The sequence below is a fragment of the Notolepis coatsorum genome, assembly GCF_963971535.1.
Source record: "Notolepis coatsorum genome assembly, chromosome: 11".
In the NCBI taxonomy this organism is placed as follows: Eukaryota; Metazoa; Chordata; class Actinopteri; order Aulopiformes; family Paralepididae; genus Notolepis; species Notolepis coatsorum.
In genome coordinates, this window is record NC_140175.1 from 24317031 (window position 1) to 24344432 (window position 27402).

Here is a 27402-nt window from a genome sequence, read left to right on the forward strand (position 1 = left end):
TACTAACATCAACACGGGGGGAAGAATAACACGTGAGCACTCAGTCTTTCTTGAGCCTTCGGTTTAGGTGAGAGTAAAATGATTATGTTACCCCCCAGAAAACAATATATTTATATGGACAATTGTTGTTAATCTGCTATTTAAATCATAAAGTGCTATATTCAGATTAACGTGCAAGAGGCTGTTCACGTTAACGTTAGCTAACTAGCTAAGCTAACACGTCATACAGCAACGTTCGTCAAATGAATGGGTCCTGGTCTGATGTGTAACAGTGCAGGACACAATACTGTTTCTTCTTTTGACATGTGTTGCTTCTTCGCTATCTAGTTGATTGAGCTTTTATTGACGAGCAACTGGTTAGTTATGTGTGGCGATGCCGGGTTCTCTTTACATAGACAGTCTCCTCCCCATCATATGTATATATTCTCTGTCAGGATCTATGGGTAACAGTACTGTATATTTGCATATCGTATATGTCACAAATGTAACAGTACTAAATACCTGTATGTCATGTATGTCCCCTATGCCATAAATGTCCATGTATGGTTGTTGTGTATGTCATAAATGTCACTATGAATTGAAAATGGGGGACCCTGATGTAAACAAGATGAAAGTCTTTCTCTGGTCTGCATCCCCTTAAACAATTGTATGTATTGAGCCGTAGACTGTATTGTACCCATTCTGCAATCTGTTAAATAAAGTTTTCATTCATTCATATTTCATTCTCTTTACAGGTGAGGCGATGGGACGCTCCTCTAAAGACAAGCGCGACATCTACTATCGCCTGGCCAAGGAGGAGGGATGGAGAGCCCGGAGCGCCTTCAAACTGCTGCAGCTGGACGAGGAGTTGGCTTGTTTAAAGGCAAGAATGTGTTGCTGACATGAATGAAAGAATGAATGAAAACTTTATTTAACAGATTGCAGAATGGGGTACAATACAGTACGGCTCAATACACACAATTGTTAAGGGGATGCAGACCTGAGAAAGACGTTTGTCTTGTTTCCATCAGGGTCCCCCATTTTCAATTCATATAGACCATTTTCAATTCATATAGACCATTTTCAATTCATGACACTACAGTCGATCTAACGTTGCCTTGCAACTTGCAAGATCCATCTCCCCGGTCAGCTTTATTTATTAGTGACACTCACACATCATCCATGATACTTTTACAAGCACAAAGGAGTGACATTATTCTGTCCTACTGTAGCTCCTCTGCCTTTCAGCAGAGACATCAATAAAATAGGGTAAAATAAATGCGGTGACATCTCTCTTTGTCTCTCTGTGTGTGTCTCTCTCTCCCCCCATGCGTCTGTCTCTCTCTCTCTCTCTCTCTCTCTCTCTCTCTCTCTCTCTCTCTCTCTCTCTCTCTCTCTCTCTCTCTCTGTGTATCTCTATATATATGTCTCTCTCTGTCTGTCTCTGTCCCTATGTGTTTCTCTCTATATCTCTGTCTGTTTGATTGATTGATTGAAAACTGTATTAACAGATTGCAGAATGGGTACAATTACAGTACGGCTCAATACACACAATTGTTAGGGGATGCAGACCAGAGAAAGACTTTCGTCTTGTTTACATCAGGGTCCCCCCATTTTCAATTCATCATAACATGTGTGTGTCTCCCTCTCTCTGTGTGTCTCTGTCTCTCTCTCTCTGTGTCTCTGTGTGTGTGTGTCTCTCTCTCTCTCTCCCTCTCATCTGTGTGTCTCTGTCTCTCTCTGTGTCTCTGTGTGTGTGTGTCTCTCTGTGTGTGTGTCTCTCGTTATGTCTCTGTGTGTGTGTCTCACTATGTCTCTCTCTGGTGTGCCTCTGTCTGTGTGTGTGTCTCTCGTTATGTCTCTCTGTGTCTCACTCTCTCTATGTCTCTCTGTGTGCCTCTGTCTGTGTGTGTGTCTCTCTCTCTGTCTGTCTGTGTGTATCTCTCTATATATGTCTCTCTGTGTCTGTCTCTGTCCCTATGTGTGTATCTCTATATATGTCTCTCTGTGGTGTCTGTCTCTGTCCCTATGTGTGTATCTCTCTTTCCCTTTCTCTGTCTTTCTCTTTATGTGTCTGTCTCTCTGTATGTCTCGCTGTGCCTCTCTGTGCGTGTGTCCCTCTCTGTGCCTCTGTCTGTGCGTGTCTCTCTCTCTCTCTCTCTCTCCTCTCTCTCTCTCTCTCTCTCTCTCTCTCTCTCTCTCTCTCTCTCTCTCTCTCCCCCCCTCTCTTTCTCTCTATGCTCGTCTCCTCAGGTGTGAAAGAGCAGTGACCTGTGTGCGCCCCAGGGAGCTGGAGCCAGGTCCTGAGCCGTAAACTCAGGTTGGTTTCTCCTCAGTCCCCGTCCTGATAGGCTAGTAGGACATTACCCTTCATGGACCAGATTAGCACGTTAGACTTTCCTGACATGTTGTGACTTTTCCCTTCGCTCTCCGCCACTAGAGTGAAGGAGGAAGAGAAAGACGTGGGGAACGAGGAGGTGAAGATCGTGGCGGTGGACCTCCAGGCCATGGCTCCTCTGCCAGGCGTGACACAGATCCAGGGAGACATTACCAAGGTGAACGAGGGGTCGGACAATACAATTCATGTTGATATTTATCTCGAACACAATAAAACATACAAATCACAGGAAAGACTAAATGTTAGGGATGCACGATAATTATCGGGTCTATAATTATCGGGCCGATATCAGCAATTATGACGTAATCCCGATAAACCCGATACAATTATTGATAGCTCCGATAAAAAAAAATATATTTGTTTACAACTTAAAAAAAAAATTACAATTTCTTTTTCATGTCAACGTTCACACGCACAATATATGCTTACTTAGAATTTGACTTGATTCAACAACAAAGCAGTCTGGGCAATGGCAAGCCAAAAACGGTCGAAAATGTGGTTATTTGAAGTTTGGATTTTTTTTCTTTTTACAACTGAGGTAGGTAGATTACATTTTTAGAGACTAATAAAGTACCGAAAAAAGGTACCGTTGGGTACTGGTATCCATTCACAGGTACCGGTACCGTATCGGTTCAAATGTGAACGGTACCCATCCCTACTGACGAAGCACAATACCTGTTGGTTTTTAGTTCACTCATTGTTCAGGGAAACACATTGTTAATGACATTGACGGATTGTGAATTTTGTGATTGACTCAAATTATATTTATTTGGAAAAATAAATATAGTCACTTTATTTGAAGAGTCAAAACTGTTCTCTTGGCTTTGTTTTGTTCATAGTAGTAACGCTCATGACATGATAAATCTGGTTAGGTCAACACTACAGGAATATACATTAAAAAAAATATATATAATACAATAAATATATATATATATCGGTTATCGGTATCGACCTTGAGGAGCAGAAAGTTATCGATATCGGGGTCAAAAAACCTACTCTTACTAGATACGCTGCTGGCCAGTATTACTTACTACCATAGTGTCTTTATGCCTGTATCAAATCAAATCGAATGTATTTGTAGAGCCCAAGATCACATGGAATTGCCCCCCTGGGCTGTACAAGTCAAGAAGAAACATCACAATAGATCAAGAACAAAAACCATCATAAAGTCCAAATAGCACTGTACATAATTATACCACAACTCTGTACATACATCCGATTAGCACTGTTACTCAGTGGTACTAATTTATACATTTTCTACCCAGTTTTAAGCCTGTACATTGTATATGACTATATTATTACATTACTGTTACATTTTCACTCTGGTTGGATGCCAAACCTCTTTTTGTTGTACTGTACTTGTGCTGAATAATGACAATACATTTTAATCTAATCTAATCTAATCTAAGACTGCCAGTAACATGTTTCTGTTCAAATGATTGCATTTATGTTTCATATTGAGTGGGCTAATGTGCAGTTAAATCTTTGGCGAGGTGCATGTACTGTAGGAACATTGGCCTACGCCGGGACCGCAGATACCTACGGTGGCATTTAGATGTTTTGAGTCTGAACTAAGCTTTACATAGCAGGTTCATGCATTCTCACAACATGCTACTGAAAGAGGTTTAAGCTGCATGAAAAGGAGTTATATCACATCGTCGTGATATTTTGTCGATATTTCTCAGCCCTTACTAGAGAGGAAGATTTGTCCTTTTACCATGGCCTTGATGGACTGTTCTTACCTTTTTAGAATTGGCAGTAGATTCTAAATTGGAGGCAACAGCACTGGCTTTACTCCCAGACTTTTGAGACTTGGGCGGGAAAAAATGCAAGTCATGATCAAGGGCGGAGAGGAAGGGACGGAGTGTTGGAACTGGGCCAGGTGTGATTCGTTTGGAAAGACCGCAAGATGCTGGTGCATTTCAGGGACACCATACTGTACCGTATTGAATCTGTCCTCGAATGAAGAAAATCCTTAGTCATATGACCTTTTGGACTAAATCCATTAGTAGATTTAATTGGCAAACCTGCTAAATTGTGCTTCCCACATGCAATCACACAGAAGAAGGATCTAATAGAGTCCAGAGTCCTGCTTATAGTCTTTCAGGAAATAACCAAGTCAGCATGGGGGGGGAACAACAACATAAAAAATTACTAACCAATAAATAAAGTCTGCAAGCCTTAGTGCTCAATTCTGATTTATTGCTGATTGATTGATTGATTGAAAACTTTATTAACAGATTGCAGAATGGGTACAATACGGTACAGCTCAATACACACAATTGTTAAGGGGATGCAGACCAGAGAAAGACTTTCATCTTGTTTACATCAGGTTGGGTAGGCGGGGTGGGGGGGGGGTAACTACATTGGATTATCGACTAAACCTTACTTGGTCCCAAGAAGAGGGTCTTGTGTATTATTGGGTTTAATAGGACATTTATTGTACATTGGAGGGGGTTGCGTTAGGACATTTACAGGGGCCAGTTTCGAATTGCAGTCTCCCGTATAGGTGCTCTTTGAGAGTGGTTTTGAAAGTGGGTAGTGATTCACATTCCTTTACAGCTGTGGGTAGGGCGTTCCACATTGATGTGGCATAATTGCGAAACGTGTTTAGTCCCTTGTTTGAGCCGAATCTGGGTTTAACATGATTTGTGGAGCTCCCTCTGGTGTTGTGATCGTGGTATTCACTGACCTTTGGGAAGTGTTTTGACATGTACATGGCATGGGTACCTTAGTCGTGTAGTGTATCTTGTAGACCAGGCCCATTGCAAGTTGCTGTACTCTGTCGTCTACTCTAAGCCATCCTAGGTTGTCAAAGTGGGCAGGGGTGAGGTGGGTTCTAGGAGTAAGGTCAAGCAGTAGTCTGACCAGTTTGTTTTGAGATGTTTGTCATTTTGTTTTTAGCGCCTTTGAGGTGCTTTGGTACCATGAGGTGCAAGCATAGTTGTAGTACCCTTGAATGAGTGCTCCTACCAGAGTCTTCAGGGTATTCTTGTTTACCAGAGAGGAGATCCGGTACAAGAATCGAGTTCGTTGGTTGACTTTTTTTTATTACATTGGATGCCATTTTGTCACAGGAAAGATTTGCCTCTAGGATGGAACCTAGGTATGTAATTTCATCTTTCCTTGTGACAATATTGTCACCCACTGTAACTGAGAAGCCGTCGGTCTTGCTGAGTTTGTTATTTGAACCGAAGAGGATGGACTCTGTTTTACCCAGGTGTAATGATAGTTTGTTATCAGCGAGCCAGATGCAGATTTTGCCTAGTTCCGAGCTGAGGGTTTTTTCAACCTGTAACTTGTTCTTGTCAGAGACCAATAGGGCTGAGTCGTCCGCGAACAGGAACAAGTTGCAGTCACAAGGTGACGACATGTCATTTGCATAAATTAGGTACAGTAGAAGTCCTAGTATGCTTCCTTGTGGAACACCACAGCTCACTGGGGGGGGGGGGGGGGTACCGTTTACCTCCACCATCTGTTCTCTCCCCTCCAGGTAGGATTGCATCCAGCTCACTGATAGACTATCAAAACCAATTGCTTTTAGCTTGTCAATCAGAATGGAGTGATTGACAGTGTCGAAGCCTTTTGTAGGTCCAGCATGACCATGCCGCAGTATTTGCCCACGTCCACCTCTTGTTTGATGTGGTCGTTTAAATAGAGAAGGCATGTGTGTGGAATTCGTAGATTAGATTTTTTTTCCGCAAGGTACTTTTCGACCTGTTCGTATACTATTTTTTCCATGACTTTCGAGATGGAGGTAAGGATAGAAACAGGGCGGTAGTTGCCTGGGTCTAATTTGCTGCCCTTTTTGTGCAGGGGTGTTACACTCGCAATTTTGAAGTCTTTGGGTACGTGTCCCTGTTTTATGGAGAGGTTTATTATGTGTGTGATGACTGGGGTGATGGCGGCTGCTGAGTCTCTGAGGAATTTGGAGGGGATATTGTCATGGCCAGTGGCCTTGTTAGGTTGGAGGGCGCTCAGTTTTTTGAGTACCTCAGCTGGTGTTACCATTTCTAATTTGAAATCGTCTTTGCGGACCCCTAGGTTATTGTAGTAGGCTATGATGTGTTCTACCCCAACATGCCCTGAGTGGGAGGGTAGTTTGTTTACCAGTGTTGTGGCTATGTTTGTGAAGTAATTGGCTACATCCAGCTTGTCTGTGATGAGCGTGTTGTCCGTCTTTATGTTTATGTTTGAAAATCTGGACGAGTTTTTTTGCTGCAGCCTAGTTGATTATTGAGTAATTAATGTGTTAACTCATTGGCCGCCAAACCCGACATTTCTCGGGTTTCGTCGCCAACCATTGAGCGCCATACCCGAGTTTTCTCGGGTTTTGATCTTTTCTTTGATCCCCATTCTAAACACTCGCGCAGACCTCCCTGTGTCTCCCTTGCACCGCTGCCTACGTTAAAATCGCTAATGACGATGGAATCCTGCCAGGTGGCAGTATCGTCTACCTTTTTGCTCAGAGCCGATTTCTTTTGTTTGGCCGTTCACATTATTTTCTAAAACTGGTCATGCTCCTGAACTGACCCGCATGAGCAAATGAACAAACTGACCGATTAACCAACCCATCAGCTAGTAGGCGATGTCCCTAATCAAATCCAAAATGTTTCTCTTGCCTTCAGATTTCAACAGCCCAAGAGATCATCAGGCATTTCGAGGGTCAGCCGGCAGACCTAGTTGTATGTGACGGAGCACCAGATGGTAAGTCAGCTACAACCGTGTCCTCCTCTGAGGAGAGATTATTACCCATTATTCAGATCTATACAATCGGCCAAGGTCAAACTCCAGGTACAATTTATGAATACAAAATGAGAATGTATGGTGCTGCATAGGTATGAGGACAAACGAGCAACACACTGAGGGGCGAATTCACAAAGGGATTGCACAGCTTTTTCTGACGCAATGCCTGTGCAAATAGCTCCAAAACAAACAGTGCTATTCACAAAGCACCCGCAAAGGGTGAAAACCATGCTAACTGCGTTGTCATCATCATTGCGTCTCTGTGCGTCGATGCTATTTGCGGGTATTTAAATTAGGTAATAATTATGGGTGGAAAATGTGCCCCTTTCTATGCAATGAGCCTCATTGCAAAAACACTCCCTACAAAAAAAACACAACAAAGATCACCGCTAATTGCCATGTGCAGTTAAAGTGGCGCTATTTACGTCTTCAGAGATTTGGTAACTAAGCGCATTTTTAAGTGTAACGTAGGTCCGTGAGTATATCCACAGTCACGATGGACTTCAAGTGTTGTGAAGTGACTGGTACGTAGCAGTACTGCAAGTAAACTCATCCACCCATAAAAAAAAAAGGCATGCATTGCAGACATGTTACCAAAAGGTGAGTTCACCTCTTAGTATAGTGGTCTGCTATGTCCCCCGCGGTGTGGGAGACCCGGGTTTGAGACTCACTTGGGGCAATCCCTTAACTCATTGACTGCCAGCTATTAGACGGGGCCCGTCATAGCAATACCACGCTTTAAAAGATAGGTGTTGTGAAGGATCAGATTAAACCGAATATATATATTTATTTATGGATATATATTTAATAGTATTTGTATATCGTTTGATATCCCCTGTATATTCCTTGTACAATATGCACTGAATATCCCTTTAGTCTACTAACAGCCCATAATAGTTTCATTCTACCATTGGACGAGAACCTGGCGCCAGCAGCCATGCCCCTTGGTTCAAGTTCAATCGTGCCGACAAACATGTCGTTACAAGCCCGGTTCCGCGTAGGAATACGTCTGGCGAAATACGAATGGTACTATTTGTTCACAGCGCATATATATATGGCGCAAGTAAAGTAGAACTTTCTTTTAGTCCATTAGTCCTTTACCCTCCAACCTAGTAACAGACGCGAAGCCTCACCCACGACGCACGTGTGGTGCAGTAAGGCCTACTTGGCCTCAGAATAGGCATTGAGACATCGTGTGGATTAATAGTTGAATTGTCATAGTTTGGCACTATACCGTTGAGTGGGACGTATTTCTATTAAGTTAATAATAGTCTATTATGTATGGTGCATCGTTCGGTTAGAGTTATAAAGTGAGCAGTACCCCCATCGTTCCTGACGTTATCTGGAGTCTTAACCAGGCTGGGCAGACCACGTGTGGTGCTTGCTTCCGAGGAGCTCCGGGCCAGGACGAGTGGACCTGTACATTGGATTACTTTACCCGGACGACGGCGAGCCTTCCACGGCTTGGATTATCTACATGCTTTGGGTGCTTTGATTATTCCATGGATAACGGCCAACACTGCTGAGTGTTGGAACTACCCCCCGGAGAGGAGTCCAGGTGAGACGGCGCTCTACCCCGAGTGAGGTCGCCTCACGTCTCTTCGTTGTGGACCGGCAGCTACCGTCCACCAGAGGGTCCAGCTGTATTCATCTGCGGACCGAGGTTCTGTGGGCACCGTGTTCAGCACTCTGAATTCTCCCAAGAAATCGTCGGCCAGATGGGATACCGCCAGCGGCTCTTTTACCCCCCCCCCTACTGTCTTACAACCAGCGGGACCCCCCTTTAGTGTATCCAGCTATAATCATTTAAGTACCATCGCTATAGTTCCCTAAAGAACCAGGTTGTATATTTGCTCCCTGCGTAACCAGAGATTGGACATTCAATGTTGATTTACCTACGAATACTCATTTGCCTTACAAGTGCATTTCAAATCATAAATGTCATTAAGTGAACGTTGTATATACCCTTTGCTATATAAAATATTCGATTTATACATTTGTGTGGACTTCGTTTCATCAGGTGGGAAAGTGTTCATCATATCTATATCATGTACTGGATGGCCAGAAGTTAAAGTACAAGCGGTAGTGGTTTAATAATACCATACTTATCAATACAGTCAGGGAATTGTACCCCTCAGTTACAATAGGAGTGCGTCACCTTGTTTGTAGAGCTAACTATATTCTATATTATAGCTATGGATACAATACTATGGCCCATTTGACATCACCTCTCTATCGTTCAATATGTGAAAAAGAATTAATTTGTTCATCCATACTAGGGGTGCACCGATATATCGGTCGGGTATCGGTATCGGCCGATAAGTGCCTTGTTGACTGCTATCGGCCTATCGGCCGATAAGCTCAAATGTGCCGATAGCAGTCGCCGATAAATACCCATCAATTTGTGTAGCGTCAAAAGGCAAAAAAAAAAAGTTCACTCGCGCGATCTACCTGCACAACGCCCGCCGTCCCCCCCACACACACACAATCTACTGCATCAAAGTAACTACTTATGATTAACAAGGCATTCGTTTTGTGGCATTAGCGTTATATAATTAGTGTTACACGGACAATAACATCAGCATATTATTATTACCCATAGCAGCAAGGCATTACTCCGAGTCCGTTCATTAGCTCGGTTCCATTCCGTTGCTCATTCCGTACCCAACTACACATTCTGCAATCTGTTAATAAAGTTTTCAACCAGACAAATGTATAGAAAGGCTTTGTTTTATTATAACATTTGTTGCAGTAAAATCATTATGTCTCATTTGGTCATGCGTGGAGTGCCGGGCAGCTAACGTAGCTACGTTATTAGCTATTAGATGCAAGACTAACGTTACTGGTGAAAATGTGATTTGCGTTGGAATACTCCTTTGTCAACTTGCTGTACTTTGCTTGCAGGTCTGCAGTCATTATTGCTGCATTATGAATAGCCGCAACTTTAGCCAAGGTAACGTTATGGCTAAACCTTTAACAATAGTTAACGCTAGCTTTCGGTTAGCTGTTCAATGCTATTAATAACACAACTCCCCGTCAACACCCTCTCTCGGGAAGATGGCATTTAAGAAAGTATCTGCTGTTAAAATGAAGTGTTACACGTTCAATAACAAGCATATTATTTACCCGAAGATAGCAGTAAACAAGGCATTACTCCGTTAGTACGTTCATAGCTCGGTTCCATTCCGTTGCTCATTCCGTACCCAACTACACATTCTGCAATCTGTTAATAAAGTTTTCAACCAGACAAATGTATAGAAAGGCTTTGTTTTATTATAACATTTGTTGCAGTAAAATCATTATGTCTCATTTGGTCATGCGTGGAGCGCCGGTCGGCGGGCCGGGGAGCTAACGTAGCTAAGTGTGTTCTGCTCTCGCAAACAGAATGCCCGGAAGTAGAAAAATTTATAAACGCTTGCCGATTGGTGGTAAGGACAGCAGGAGGTGGGTGCTAGCGGTCACCGGTGTGGCGTAATTGGCCGAATCGACTGTCAATCAAAATGGTTCCATTGCATTGGTTGAAAGCTCTGGTTGAGAGAATAGTATCCTGCTGCAGGCCGCAAGAATGGTTCCATTGCATTGGTTGAAAGCTCTGGTTGAGAAAATAGTATCCCTCTGCAGGCCGCAAGACGATACTGGGAGAGAGATAGTGATACCATAAACATATTTCTTGATGTTTCCTTTTTTTAAGTAAGTAAAGAGGCCTACAAATACAAACATACACATACAAATATACAGTAGTTTCATTAAAAAAAAAAAAAAATTAAAAAAAAAAAAAGAATTTTTTACAAATACTTATATACAAATATCGGTATCGGTATCGGCCGATAGTGTTAGTTGAACAATCGGTATCGGTATCGGCGGCCAATTTTCATATCGGTGCATCCCTAATCCATACGTTCCTGTGTTATACCGTGGTGAATATACGGTAAGTATAGTTATAGCGTGGTCTGGGGTAATTCCCGAAAGGCTGAGTAATAGCCTTATACTACTATTCTACTATAAATGTTGCTGTTTCTTGCCTGTACACGCTACTATTCCCAAATCAAATCTATGTCATAGGTATTATGTTTCATAATGAATGCATGAAAGGGGGGGGGGGGGGGTAGTTTTTTTATGCTTTGATCGTCACCAACGGCATACGTTGTGGAGTAACGTTACACATACACGTTGTGATTGAGGTGAAGACATGGTTGGATCAACGCAGGATTGATATCATAGTCCTTACCTTCACTAGGATGTACCCCCAAAAGAATATTCCAATTATCTGATCACGATTCCAAGTATTGGTGTCCATCGTGTCACCAACATAATCCACCACACATCATGCATCGGGAGCATTTGACGCTTCTCAATCCGATCGTTATAACTGCTCTGCTCGTCCGACAAAGAAAAGTGAGCCCGGAGACATTTGGCCGTTACACAGGCCAAGATACAAGGTTACAAAGGGTGCTCGATACCGCCATCTAACTGGATGCGGCCAGTTGCACTTTGGCGATCTCAGACTCATTCCCTATGGTAACACCAAGGTCCCTGGATGAATAATGAATAAAAATATCGAATAAAAGAATAAACTACCAAAACCCGAGATATCTCGTGTCTGGCAGCCAACGCATGTCGAGTTAACCCGACTCATCTCGGGGTTGGCCATTAATGTGTTAACTCATTGGCCGCCAAACCCGACATTTCTCGGGTTTCGTCGCCAACCATTGAGCGTCATACCCGAGTTTTCTCAGGTTTTGATCCTTTGATCTTTTTTCTTTGATCCCCATTCTAAACACTCGCGCAGACCTCCCTGTGTCTCCCTTGCACCGCTGCCTATGTTAAAATCGCAATGACGATCGAATCCTGCCAGGTGGCAGTATCGTCTACCTTTTGAACTGGGGGTCTAGTCTCTGGGTATCTCTCTCTCTGTGCTCTCTCTGTGCAACCCCTCCCCCTCAAAGTGAATCAGCACATAGCAATCTGTCGGAGATCCGATCGCCTGAACCTATTGTTTCCCGTATTTTAGCCGTGCACAATGCACACGAATAATTGCGATCGCGATGGGATTACATGGATTATTAATTATTAATTAAACTAAGGTAAGGTCTATTCTAGGTCTATTTTACAGAACCTAAAACATGCGTTTGTGTCAATCACAGCGTCGTCTTTTACCGAACCTAAAACATGCTTTTGGTAACGATGCAGCTTCCTAAAACAACCCCCCCCCCCTTGATGATTTTGTGAAGAAACATCTATATATGGTATATACCTTTTGATTTGGAAATAATATAGGTTTCAGGTCGGGCAACCCGAACGATTTGGGCATATGCATATAACACGTCATATCTCGCGATCTAGAAAAAAAGACTGGATTATTTTGGAAAGGGGCGATGTTTATTGTGTAATAGCGCACAAACTAAAGTATGTAGAAATTAACTGAAATTAACTAGTGTTGCACTATAGACAATGCCTGTCAAATGAGCCATACTATTGTCTCCATAGCTATAATACAGAACACACGATGGGTCCGCAAACATCACGAAAATGGTCAATAACGCTGGCGCCATTGAGTAAAGATCGGAAAACAGCGTGGCAGTCAATGAGTTAACAGGGACCGAACTTTAAACACAACGCAGAGATGGCAAAACGAGGCCCGGCTACATAAGGTCGGGTCGTGGGGGTACTAGAGCCATGACCATGATCACGTTTGTATGCACCTGAGTCTCCTGAACATGAAGAGATAAACCCAGAGTCGATCGGACCTTCCTAGGCTGAGATACTGTATGGTAACCTTTGCGCACCTACCGCAACAATGAGGCATTCACCTGTAGGGTAGGTGCACGAAAGTTACCATAGCTCAGCGTAGGAAGGTCCGATCGACTCTGGGTTTATCTCTACACGTTCAGGAGACTCGGGTGCATACAAATGTGATCATGGTCATGTCTCTAGTACCCCCACATCCCGGCCAACGAGCTAATCTATGAAGGTGAGCAAAATATGCCTTATTTTGAGAAAACTAGTCTATCATATCAAAACACAATCTAGGGATGTATAGGAATAAAAAAGAAATCACATCTAGTATTTGTAATAGCTATAATGAGTCAATAGATTAAAAGCAGTAGTGGCATGTAGGTTACTCGCCCTACTCGTGTAGTGTAGGCATCCACACTACACAGCATTTACATATAAATAAACGCCATGGCTCATCTCCTACTCTGGGTATTCAGTAGGTGGTGTCAGAGAGGCAACTACCCATGTGACCTAAGTAGTACTGCACTTGAAAAACATGTCAATAATTTAGAAATGTTCAATCGCAAATTTGATAAATTCTTGTATTTTTTCTGGTAAATTAATTGTTTATATTAATCAATAAAATAATCGACAGATTAATCGCTAACTAAATAATCGTGGCTAAATGGTTCTGTCTCCTTGTTCTTACATTAGATCACATAAATAATAGCAACCAACAAACAAAATGGACTGATACGGGTTAAGATGTATTGAATATGTTGAAATAAAGAACAAATAATGATGCATTCATTAATTTATTGGTGCTGTGCACTTGTATGTCTCACTTTTGTTTTTATCCCTCTGTATTATGAGACAACCGCATCAATGCATTCGCCTTATATCTTAAACTACTGTTCTGTCTCCATAGTGACGGGGCTCCATGATGTGGACGAGTACATCCAAGCTCAACTTCTACTGGCTGTGAGTATGGATGGTGTGTAGAGACACATCTGTTCAAATAGTACTATTATTAATTCATGGGTTACTATTTTATACTACTTATCACTATTTTATACTATTTTATAAACTACTCTGTATGATAGTATGTACATATATTTATATTTTTATATCTACTGCATATATACAGTAGATGCAGTACATCTGCATATATCCCATATAACTATGATAGCATATACAATAATGCTGTATATACCGCATATAGGGCTGCAACGATTAGTCGACATAATCGGCGACGTCGGTCATAAAAACGCGCCGACGCCGAATTTTTGCGTTGATGCGTCGTATTAAAATTTTTATTTTTTACTTATTTTTTTTTGCACTACCTATCTTTGTGAAAGTGGCTTCTCAGCTCTGGTCCAGCTGAAGACAAAGCAGAGGAACAGATTGGACATTGAGCATGACCTCAGAGTTGCTTTGTCTACCATCACCCCAGACTTTGAGACTCTTGTCAGGAGCAAACAACATCCCCAGTTATCCCATTAGTTCCCTGGGATGTTTACATTTACATTTACATTTAGTCATTTAGCTGACGCTTTTATCCAAAGCGACTTACATGTTCTGTACGACAAGCCATCAGGAAGGGCACAACTCTATCAGCTGAGCAACAATGTTCATCAAAGTGTTGAGTGCTACAGTGTAGGTTAGTTTATTAGGACAAGTGCATGAGAGTAAGGTTAGTTTTTTTTTTTTTTTTTTTTTTTTTTTTTTTTTTTTTTTTAGATAATGGTTGAAGAAGTGCGTCTTTAGTCGACGGCGAAAGATTGGACGTGTTTCGGCTGTCCTAACTGGGGTGGGTAGTTCATTCCACCATTGTGGGGCAAGGACTGAGAATAGGCGACTTCTCTTTGATGACCCTCCCGGAGCTTGGATAGGAGTAGGTCTGAGGCGGCCAGAAGATGCAGAGCGTAGGGGTCTTGAGGGTGTGTAGTTAGAGACCATTGACCGGAGGTAGGCGGGAGCGGTTCCCTTTGCCGCACGGTATGCTAGGTCGAGGGCCTTGAAGCGGATTCGTGCAGCAATGGGGAGCCAGTGCAGGTCCCTAAGAAGTGGGGTGACATGGGCCGACTTCGGTAGGTTTGAGATCAGGCGGGCCGCTGCGTTCTGAATGAGTTGAAGAGGCTTAGTGGCAGTGGCCGGGAGGCCAGCGAGCAGTGCGTTGCAGTAGTCGAGGCGGGAGATGACTGTTGATTGAACGAGGAGTTGGGTGGCTTCTTTTGTCAGGAAGGGGCGGATCCTTCTGACGTTGCTCAGGAGGAATCGGCAGGTTCTGGTTGTCGCTGCGATGTGAGCAGAGAAGTTCAACTGGTCGTCGAGGACAACACCAAGGTTCTTGGCGGTCGGGGACGCGGTCACAGCTGCATTCTCGACTGTGATGGAAAGGTCGGTCAGGGCGGAGGATTTGGCCGGCAGGTGGAGCAATTCTGTTTTGCTTAGGTTCAGTTTGAGGTGGTTGGTCGTCATCCAGGCGGAGATGTCGGACAGACAGGCCGAGATCCGCTCAGAGACGTGGATATCTGAGGGAGGGAAGGAGATGTTAAGCTAAGAAGTCTGCTAAGAAGGATATATTATTTATTATTATTATTATTATTTTATTTCATTGTGTTTTTAGCCCTAGTTGCACTTTTGTTGCAACCCCAGTTATCCCATTAGTTCCCCCAAACTTACTGTCGGTCTGTTATGTTAAGCTAAGAAGTCTGCTAAGAGCCCGGAAAAGGAGCCACGCCCACAGGAAGCAGAGATGGAGGGTGTGACAGAAATAATCGTTAGATTAGTCGACTAATCGAAAAGATTATCGACAGATTAGTCGACTACCAAAATAATCGTTAGTTGCAGCCCTAACCGCATATATATATTTATTCTCACCATATATCCATGCATGTCTGTACTAGGGATGCACGATAATTATCGGGCCGATATCAGCAATTATGACTTCATCCCGATAAACCCGATAACATTATTGATAGCTCCGATAATATATAATACATTTTTTGGTTAAAAGAAATCCGGTGTGGGTGGATTGGGATGAAGGGCGTTTGTTTTTACTGTAGGCTCCTCCCGTTTTGCCAGTACTGTGGTACGACTGATAGCGTGTGTTTTGAGTAGGGGGTATCTGCAGAGCCGCAGAGCCAGGCTGGACGGGTATAAGTGGTCTGGACAAGTATAAGTGGTCTGGACAAGTAGTTGCGAATGGGGGGGGGGGGGCGGGGTTCGTCTCGTTTACATAGGTACATTATACATAGACAGTAATGTTACATCTAGACATGTAATAATAGAGTAAACTTGTACCCATACAGTGTTACATCTAGACATACCAGATCTAGTAATAATAGAGTAAACTTAACTTTCGTCTCAGTAACAATGTTCATAAAGTGTTGAGTGCTACAGTGTAGGTTAGTTTATTAGGACAATTCCACCATTGTGGGGCAAGGACTAAGAATAGGCGACTTCTCTTTGATGACCCTCCCGGAGCTTGGATAGGAGTAGGAATAAACTGTACATATACAGCACTGTTTGAACCTGGCACACATACTTCACATGTCATTTTTCTTTTTGTTATTCCACCATTGTGGGGCAAGGACTAAGAATAGGCGACTTCTCTTTGATGACCCGACTTCTCTTTGATGACCCTCCCGGAGCTTGGATAGGAGTAGGAATAAACTGTACATATACAGCACTGTTTGAACCTGGCACACAACATACTTCACATGTCATTTTTCTTTTTGTGGAGACGAAGATGATGAGTACCGGTCTTCTCCTCAGACATATAAAATCAGTTTTTCAATACAAGTACGACTCAAGACACAGAACATTAGTATGCAAAATAAAAAATGAACACAGATTTTGAGTGTGAATGAAAACTTTATTGCAACAAGATTGCAGAATGGGTACAATACAGTACGGCTCAATACACACAATTGTTAAGGGGATGCAGACCAGAGAAAGAAGTTTTGTCTTGTCTTCTCGTACTGAAAACGTGACTGTTAGCACAGAGACGGCTGCAGTTACACACAGGGTCAGTTTCGCTTTTCAGAACGCAACGTAATGGCAGGCAAGTTGCCCAGTCCACACGAGCGCTGGATTTAATATAACCATGATTGTATGTGCGCAGTTGCACTGTTCGGCCACACACAACCGGGTGTAGTAGGACTGCTATCTTTACTAAATATAAATATAAGAGAAGTCGGGTCATCAAAGAGAAGTCGCCTATTCTTAGTCCTTGCCCCACAATGGTGGAATAACAAAAAGAAAAATGACATGTGAAGTATGTGTGCCAGGTTCAAACAGTGCTGTATATGTACAGTTTATTCCTACTCCTATCCAAGCTCCGGGAGGGTCATCAAAGAGAAGTCGCCTATTCTTAGTCCTTGCCCCACAATGGTGGAATTGTCCTAATAAACTAACCTACACTGTAGCACTCAACACTTTATGAACATTGTTACTGAGACGAAAGTTAAGTTTACTCTATTATTACTAGATCTGGTATGTCTAGATGTAACACTGTATGGGTACAAGTTTACTCTATTATTACATGTCTAGATGTAACATTACTGTCTATGTATAATGTACCTATGTAAACGAGACGAACCCCGCCCCCCCCCATTCGCAACTACTTGTCCAGACGACTTATACTTGTCCAGACCACTTATACCCGTCCAGCCTGGCTCTGCGGCTCTGCAGATACCCCCTATTGTGTGTTTTAGGAAGAGGGAGTTTTTCACAAATCCAGCGCTCCCTTCTCATGCCTGGCTGTGACGTAGTCACGTGACTCTCAGAAGCAGCACACTCGGATAGTAAACAAAGATGGCGTCGTCTGACTTTTTCAAAGTTTCAGAGGAAAACAGTTTGCTTGCTATTTGTAACGAATGCAGAAGTTCCACGAGGAGGGAAAGGGGCAACAAGCTATAACACATCCAACCTAATAAGTCACCTGAAACATCACCACCACTACGATGGTGTATTAAAATCCGACGACGACGCCAAGCAGCTAAAGGCTAAGCTAATCCAAAGCCAGCTGTAGCCCCTTCCGTGACTGCAATGTGCAAGCCAGTGGCTTTTGAACACGCAGTCACTCGCAGCTCCCTAGTAGCCAGGCTAATGTGCACCACCAAGCACTGCGCGGCTTGTACCTATTGACGTTTGACGAGCGTTTGCAAAATTAAAGACGTTTGACAGAGATGATTTGTTTGGTTTATTTAATTCTTTTTGAGGCGTGCTGTCCTATAAATGCCAAGTAATAGTTGTTTCATGGACCAAGACCACAACAGTCTCCTCTCCTATAGCGTCAAATGTTTTATCTGCTGACAAAGCACAATACCTGTTGGTTTTTAGTTCACTCATTGTTCAGGGAAACACATTGTTAATGACATTGACGGATTGTGAATTTTGTGATTGACTCAAATTATATTTATTTGGACAAATAAATATAGTCACTTTATTTGAAGAGTCAAAACTGTTCTCTTGGCTTTGTTTTGTTCATAGTAGTAACGCTCATGTCATGATAAATCTGGTTAGGTTAAAACTACAGGAATATACATAAATTTTTTTTTTATAATACAATAAATATATATATATTATCGGTTATCGTATCGGTATCGACCTTGAGGAGCAGAAAGTTATCGGTATCAATATCGGGGTCAAAAAATCAATATCGTGCACCCCTAGTCTGTACTTACCTGCACATATTCTTTTTACATATCTGTAGATATTATATTTATATAGTTGGTCAAGAGGGGTGTATTTTTGGGGCAAAAAGGGAACATTTTGAGGTGGTGTGTTGTTTGCGTTGTCGTCCACCATGCCTGTCATTGTGCGTGGTGGTGGGGGTGTCGTTTCTGTGGGCTGCTTTGTTGCCTCTGGTCCTGGTGGCCTTGCCATTGTGGGGGGATCATGTTTTTACTTCTGCCGAGGAGTGGCGGGTCGTGTGCTCCATGGCCTGTGGGGGGGGGCTTTAGGACGCTTTGGGGTGCTGTGGTGGGTTCTTCATGCGGTGGGGTCCCTGGGGTGTGAGTTGAGGGAGTTCAGTGGTAGGGACTGGCCGTGGTCCATCGGGGCACATGCGGGAGACTGGTGTTCGGCTCTGGGGGAGGTTAGGTTGGGTCCGTGGGTGCCGGCGGCTGCTTGATCCCGGGGGTTCACATGCTTGTGCACACAGCGATGTTTCATGTTTGGTCATTGTATTTGGTGAATGGTCCGGGTGTATTCGGGCTGTTTGTGACTGTTTTCTTTCAGTCACGACGTGCTTTATCAGGGGGTGTGTCTTGGATGAGGATTGATGTGTGGGGTTTTGGGGGACTGGCTGTTCCAGGGGGGTCACATGCTTTCGAGCAACACTGTACTAATTTGATGCCTATTCTTATGTCTGCACTTTCTACATTGCACTACTTTTATTGTCTTTTTATACCTATTCTTATGTCTGTACTTTATGCATTGCTTTTATTCTGTCAACTGTCTGAACAGTAGTACTAATTTATATATGTTATACCCAGATTAATCACCTATTACATACAGTAGGCTACATTGTATATTACTATTGCACTTTACATTTGCACTCTGGTTGGATGCCAAACGTATTTGTGTTGTACTGTATGAATGAATGAATGAAAATGTTATTTAACAGATTGCAGAATGGGTACAATACAGTACGGCTCAATACACACAATTGTTAAGGGGATGCAGACCAGAGAAAGACGTTTGTCTTGTTTACATCAGGGTCCCCCATTTTCAATTCATAGTGACATTTATGACATACACAACAACAACATATATGACATCATGACATTTATGGCATAGGGACATACATGACATACAGGTATATAGTACTGTTACATTTGTGACATATATGATATGCAAATACAGTACTGTTACCCATAGATCCTGACAGAGAGTATATACATATGATGGGGATGAGACTGTACATTAGGGGTGGGCGGGTGGGAGAGAAATATACATACGGTGGGGAGAGAATATATACATACGGTGGGGAGGAGACTGTACATTAGGAGGGGGTGGATGGGTGGGAGAGAAATTACATACGGTGGGGAGAGAATATATACATACGGTGGGGAGGGGACTGTCTATTAGGTGGGGGTGGGGGGGGTTGGACATTTACGGTGGCCAGTTTCGAATTGCAGCCTCCTGTAGGTGCTCTTTAAGGGAAGTTTTGAATGTGGGTAGGGATTCACATTCCTTTACAGCTTTGGGTAGGGCGTTGTTGTTGTGGCATAATTGCAAAACGTGTTTAGTCCCTTGTTTGGGCCGAATCTGGGTTTAACATGATTTGTTGAGCTTCCTCTGGTGTTGTGGTCGTGGTATTCACTGACCTTTGGGAAGTATTTTGACATGTACAACATGGGTACCTTAGTCGTATAGTGTGTCTTGTAGACCAGGCCCATTGCAAGTTGCTGTACTCTGTCATCTACTCTAAGCCATCCTAGGTAGTCAAAGTGGGCAGGGGTGAGGTGGGTTCTAGGAGTAAGGTCAAGCAGTAGTCTGACCAGTTTGTTTTGTGATGTTTGTAATCTTTTTTTAGCGCCTTTGAGGTGCTTTGGTACCATGAGGTGCAAGCATAGTCGTAGTACCCTTGAATGAGTGCTCCTGCCAGTCTTCAGGGTATTCTTGTTTACCAGAGAGGAGATCCGGTACAAGAATCTAGTTTGTTGGTTGACTTTTTTTATTACCTTGGATGCCATTTTGTCACAGGAAAGATTTGCCTCTAGGATGGAACCTAGGTATGTAATTTCATCTTTCCTTGTGACAATATTGTCACCCACTGTAACTGAGAAGCCGTCGGTCTTGCTGAGTTTGTTATTTGATCCGAAGAGAATGGACTCATCTTCTTGTACTTGTGCTGTATGATGACAATACATTTTAATCTAATCTATTTGACATATGTGTTTTCTCATCACAGGCCCTAAACATAACCACACATGTCCTGAAAGCTGGAGGAACATTTGTGGCCAAGGTACGTACTGTATATCCATTCACAGGTGCTTTTGAGTTGTAAATGTAAAAACAGCGATGGAGTTTGAAAGCTGTGTTTTCCAGGTCTTGAAAGGTTGTAGAAAATTGTTGTAGAAAAATGTCCAAAGGGTTATTAGAATTTGTTGGTAATCTTTTTCAACAAATCAAGTGTTCATGTCAATCTTGCCTGATGGTACTGTTTTGAAGGGAAGACAAATAAAATAGATCCAGGGCATTTAAATCGGTTATTCTTTTTTTTGATCCACTTTTTCTCCCATTTTCTATTTTTTCTCCCATCCCAATTTCGTATCATCCAATTCAACCCTCCCCTGTCACGGACGCTGTTTCTTGCCTCCCACAAGCCGGCTGCAATGTGGACTAAGTCATACATAGCACAAGTCCCCTCCGGTACTTGAGGTAACAGCAGTCGCATCTTTTCACCTGCGCAGCTCGATCTCTCAGTGGCGAGGAGTAACGCGTGGGAGGCTCACGCTGCCCCCGACACTTCCTGATTCTACTGCGCAGACGCACCAACCGACCTGTAGGAGTCGCTGTCCACAACGCCCGATCCCCACCCATCAGTTTCCCACCCCCTAATACGGCCAATGTGTATTAGTACGGACGACCAGCTAAACTGAAAGCAAATGTGGAGCGCTGGGCTCGAACTGACGAGCCCACTACGCCACGTAGCCGCCCTTAAATCGGTTATTCATTATAATATTGTTTGTTATTATAATACAGGGATGCAAACAGCAAGAATCAGCGTTTTGGTTCCAAAATAGGTAATTTGTGTGATTCGTGTAGATCCTCCATACAGGACCACTGTACAGCCAACAGCACACTACCTATGGAGACATCAGTCCCAACCCTGACCATCACTAACAGCCAGGTCAGGAGGCAGCTCTCTAAGATTAGTGTGAATAAGGACCAGACAACAAGGTCTTGCTCGAAAAAGAGATCTTTGATCTCAAGTGACTACCTGGTAAAATAAAGGTTAAAAAAACACCAATCCCAGGGTGCTCAAAGCATGTGCGGAGCAGCTGGCAGCACTGCTCCAACATCTCTTCAACCTCTCCCTGAGGCTGGAGAGGGTGCCCTAGCCCTGGAAGACCTCCTGCATTGTCCCGGTGCCCAAGAAGGGACAACCCAGCACCCGATTACAGGCCAGTCACTCTGACATCACACATCATGAAGACGTTCGAGAGACTGGTCCTGCAGCACCTCAAGCCCCTGGTGTGTGACTCCCTCGACCCCCTGCAGTTTGCATACCAGGCAAACATCGGGGTGGAGGACGCCATCATCTATATGCTCCACAGAGCTTACACGCACCTGGAGAAGCCGCGCAGCTCAGTGAGGATTATGTTCTTCGACTTCTCCAGTGCCTTCAACACCATCCAGCCGTCACTGCTAGTGGAGCTCTCCATGATGCAGCTGGAGCACGGCTTGGTGGCCTGGATCAAGGACTACCTCACTGACAGACCACAGTACGTCAGACTAAAGGACAGTCAGTCTGACGTACTGGTGAGCAACACCGGCACCCCCCAAGGAACTGTGCTGTCACCCTTCCTCTTCACCCTCTATACCTCAGACTTTTGACACAACTCAAGCGGATGCCACCTGCAGAAGTTCTCTGACGACTCCTCCATCGTAAGCTACTTCACCGACGAGGAGGAGGAGGAGGAGTATAGAGCCCTGGTGGAGAACTTTGTGGGGTGGAGTGACAGCAACCACCTCAAACTCAACACCAGTAAAACCAAGAAGCTGGTGGTGGACTTCCGGAGGGGCAAGAAGAGGCCCCCTCCGATTCCCATCACCATCCGAGGGGATGAGGTGGAGGTGGTGGAGTCATATAAGTTCCTTGGGGTACACCTGAACAATAAACTGGACTGGTCAGACAACACAGAGGCCCTCTACAGGAAGGGACAGAGCAGGCTGTTCTTCCTGGGGAGACTCAGGTCCTTCAATGTTTGCAATAGACTGCTGCAGTCATTCTACCAGTCTGTAGTGGCCAGCGTCCTCTTCTATGCTGTGGCATGCTGGGGGGGCTACATCAACTCGAGGGATACCAACAAACTGAACAAGCTGGTGAAGAAGGCTAGCTCTGTGGTGGGAGTGGAGCTGGTCAGACTAGAGGTGGTGGCAGAGAGGGGGATGAGAAGGAAGCTGTCTGCTATCCTGGAGAATCCCTCCCACCCCCTCTACGACGAGCTAGTCAAGATGAGAAGCACGTTCAGTCACAGACTCAAGAGGGGTGTGACACTCAACTAAACGCCTTGGCCAGTCCTTCATACCAGCGCCCATCAGGCTCCACAACAGTGGGCAGGGACTGCTGCCAGACATCCAACTACAACTACTGGGAACCTAAAAAGGACAATAATACTACCTTATGCATACTGCACCTTATGTGAATACTGTATATTTCAGTTAGTTAGTTAATTATATTGATTTGTTATATTGTTTACACTGCTTGTTATTACTACTTGTACCTCCCCTCCCCCTCCCCATGCTGCTATGATGCCTGAATTTCCAGTGGCTCGGGAGGTAGAGCAGTCATCTGGTAATCCGGAGGTTCCCGGTTCGATTCCTGCTCTTACCCAGGCAGAGTGTCGGAAGTTTCCATGAGCAAGACACTTAACCCCTAATTGCTCCGAATGAGCAGGTTGGCACCTTGCATGGTCGCCTCTGCCGTCGGTGTGTGAATGTGTGACCGATTGGGTGAATGTGAGGAACGACATTGTAAAGTGCTTTGGATAAAAGCTGCTATATAAATGCACCATTTTTTACCATTCACCATTTATTCTCCTTGAGCAGATTTTCCGAGGGAAAGACGTGACGCTGCTGTACTCCCAGCTCAAGATCTTCTTCAGCGCCGTGACCTGCGCCAAGCCACGCAGCAGCCGGAACTCCAGCATAGGTGGGCAGGGCACCGGAGCACGATGACACACAGAACCTTTTGCGATGAAGAACCTCACCTCTCGGCTTCTCCCAGAGCCTTTATTGCAGCACCTCAGCCTAGAACAATTGGCCCGAACGAGGGGGCGGCTGGGTGGCATAGCGGAGATTGCGCTCGTCACCAATGCAAGAGACTCCGTTCTCGAATCCCGGTGTCAGCATTGCCTGCGGCTTGGGCCAGTCGTCATACTATCTCAATTGACAGAGGTAGCGGGTGGAAGTCGATGGGTGGGGATTGGACGTTGTGGACAGCGACTCCTACAGGTCGGTTGGGTGACGCCTGCACGGCAGAGACGGGAGGTATTGGGGGCAGCGTGAGCCTCCCACGCGTTACTCCTCGCCACTGAGAGTCCGCGCTGTCTGGTGAAAAGATGCGACAGGCTGCCTCCTCGTGTACCGGAGGGGACACGTGATGCAAGGCTTCTATCCTCACTACAGCCGACCAGTGGGAGGCATAGTCTAGCAATGTTCAAGACAGGGGAGGGGAGAATTGGCAATACGAAATTGGGATGGGAGAAAAGTAGAAAAATAAGGAGAAAAAGTGGATAAAAAAAAAAGAAAATTGGCCCGAACGACAATACTGGACTTAATTAGTTGAGGGAAATCTTTTCTAGTTTCCCCTGTAAAACACTCCAGGGCATTGTCAGAATTGGAATCAGGAAGGTCTTTATTGCCAAGTAGTTTACACATACAAGGAATTTGATTTGGTCGTTTGGTGCGACATTAACGGACAGACAATTAAGGTAGAATAAAATAAAAGGTAGAATCAAATGGAATATAAACTAAATTAAAATAGAAGTAGAATAGAATTATAAAATAAAATAGGCCAGGCCTGTACAATTGTGTACGATGTGGTCAAGTATACAGTATACACTCATTCGAATAAAAATAACAATACAGTGAGGTGGAATATTTAACAGGGCTGTGCAATTGAGCAGTAATATGCAAAAAGTATGAACAAGTATGGAGAGTTTTGAGTGTATATACAAACATTTTGACAGATCTTTCTTTTTTTATAACTTTGCCTGATTGTCTATTTTTTTTTAATGCAGAGGCCTTTGTAGTGTGTCAGAACTACTCTCCCCCTGACGGCTACATCCCCAACATGTCCAACCCTCTCCTGGACCACTCCTACGGTAATTAACTCCACATTAACACTTAAAGCTTCCAATCATGTTCTAATTATGAACTGAAAAAGAACTTGACTTCGGTTAAGAGCGTTGAGAGCGGTTAAGAGCGTTGTGATTCTCAAAATGTTTTTTCCCACCTCGTCTTCCTCAGATGTAGATTTCAACCAGCTTGAAGGACCCAATCGGATTATTGTTCCCTTCCTTGCTTGTGGGGACCTTAGTGCTTTTGACTCAGACAGAACATACCCACTTCAGGTATGGATTCATAGCTACCGTACTTTTCGCACTATAAGCCGCACCTGACTATAAGCCGCAGCAGCTAAATTGAATGATGTGTACATATATAAGCCGCACTGGACTATTAGCCGCATTGTATTTTAATGTTTAATTACCATATGTAAGGAGTGGAGCCTGCGGCTTAATTTGACTCAACACGGGAAACCTCACCCGCAGGGGTGCAGTCGTGCACACACGCGGTTACACGGCTTGTTATTAGTAGTCACTCAGGGCAGAAGTGCACGCAATGATAAGTACCCGGCCGTTGTAGAAAGCTACCCGGCCGGCGGCCGGCACTTCTCACCTAGACTTTGCATAATAATAGGAACCTACGAGAAGGTGGGGGGCTGCTTGATCTCCATTGTTATGCATAATAATCATCTGTTCTGTGCGCAACTGAGGGAACATGTATGCGCGTGCGCGGGAGCCAGTTCCCATATTACGACTGCACCACTGCTCACCCGGCCCGGACACGGAAAGGATTGACAGATTGATTGCTCTTTCTCGATTCTGTGAGTGGTGGTGCATGGCCGTTCTTATATTGAGCTTTAAGTTCCCACCTCTACAGAGAATGACTCCCATTGGGACACAATACTGTCGGACAAATAACATTAACTCATTTACAAGTTGTATTAAGTTTAGCAAATAAGGGAACAGATAAATAACATTTCAATGCAGTAAAAAAAGCAATATTTCGATTTTCGGGTTTTGTCTACATATAAGCCGCACCGTTATATAAGCCGCAGGGTCGAAAAATGGGGGAAAAAGCAGCGGCTTATAGTCCGAAAAGTACGGTACTTTACACACACACACACACAATCTGTGCATTTTTACTAGTAATTTACTAGTGTGGCGTGTGTCAGTGGCTCAGAAGGTAGAGCAGTTGGTCTGGTAATCAGAAAGTTCCCAGTTCGATTCCCGCTCCTCCCGGACAGCGACACTTAACCCCTAATTGCTCCCGATGAGCAGGTTGGCACCTTGCATGGTTGCCTCCGCCGTGAATGTGTGAGTGAATGGGTGAATGTGAGGAACATAATTGTAAAGCACTTTGGATATAAAAGTGCTATATAAATGCACCATTTACCTTTAGTCAAACAGTCCAGAACTCCAAACAGTACTCTCTCCAGCACATCCCTTTTAATGGATACTACAAATTCAAACATTTGTTTGCCTCCGTTGACATTGAGTTGTTGTTTTGTCTGTAGTTGGATGCCAGTAAGGAGTACCAGTACACGCCCCCTACTCAGCCTCCTATACGCCCGCCTTATCAACAGGCCTGTCACCTCCGCAAGAACAACCTGTTGGCCAAGGAAGACTCGCCCTGCCTGCCCTTAGACGAGGCCCTGGCCTCCATGCTGCTGACTGGCCAACAGGAACGAAACACAGCAGAGACAACAGTCTCTCCATCAGACTGAATGACGTAGCAACATGGACTGAATTTTTCTGAACGAAACACAGTCATCAGACTGACTTTTACAGAACGAAACATAGTAGAGACAACAGAACGTAGCAACGTGGACTGACTTACTGAGGTGAATTGTTGGTGGAGGAGGGGGGGGGGTACATGATGATTAACTTTGTCATGGAAGGGGGGTGATTTATGGTAATTTATAATGGCAAGTGATAAAGGGTAGCCCTAGAGTTATGAATTATATAATTATGGAGGAAACAAGGTTTTATACTGTTTTAAAGGTCATATCAGTAAGATGTATTTGATTGTTTTCTAATGAGAATCATGTAGTCTCAAACCAAGTTCCAATTTCGTGGAATAAGCCCATAATGTTTGAGTCACTCTAAACGGTCCTCGCGTTATGATCCATAATAGTGAGGGCGGTTTTCACTCAATTGTTAAATGACGTGCTTATTCCAAGAAATTGCACATGGTTTGAGTCTACATGGTTCTCATTCCAAACAATTAAATATCTTACTGATATGACCTTTAATCTGTGATCATCATTTTTTTTAATTTTTTTTATTGTATCCCAATTCACTGCATTTTGTGTTTGAAATTAAAAATAAAGCTGTGTCTTTGGTTTGTAGTAAATAGTAAATTCATACATTTTATTATACATTTCAGTTCGTTTTAGGTGCTTAACACTTTGAGTGCCGAAATACGTCTTAAGACGTCATTCCTAGCCATGCTCAAGTTGCCGAAGACGCCGTAACTCGTCTTTGATATCAATATTTCAAAAATCTGTGATCGGAATCATATTTTCCATCCGCTGG

General features: G+C 43.8%; 1 protein-coding gene across 1 annotated transcript; it reads left to right on the forward strand.

The window, feature by feature from the left end:
* ftsj1 (FtsJ RNA 2'-O-methyltransferase 1) lies at positions 1 to 26958 on the forward strand. The gene is given in 12 exon segments (XM_084324634.1): positions 1 to 67; positions 735 to 870; positions 2247 to 2254; positions 2257 to 2299; positions 2420 to 2534; positions 7006 to 7084; positions 13767 to 13819; positions 20766 to 20819; positions 23630 to 23732; positions 24823 to 24906; positions 25052 to 25155; positions 26382 to 26958. Coding segments are annotated over 11 exon segments (981 nt in total). The 5' UTR covers positions 1 to 67; positions 735 to 742; the 3' UTR covers positions 26592 to 26958.
* Positions 26959 to 27402: the final 444 nt, after the last annotated feature.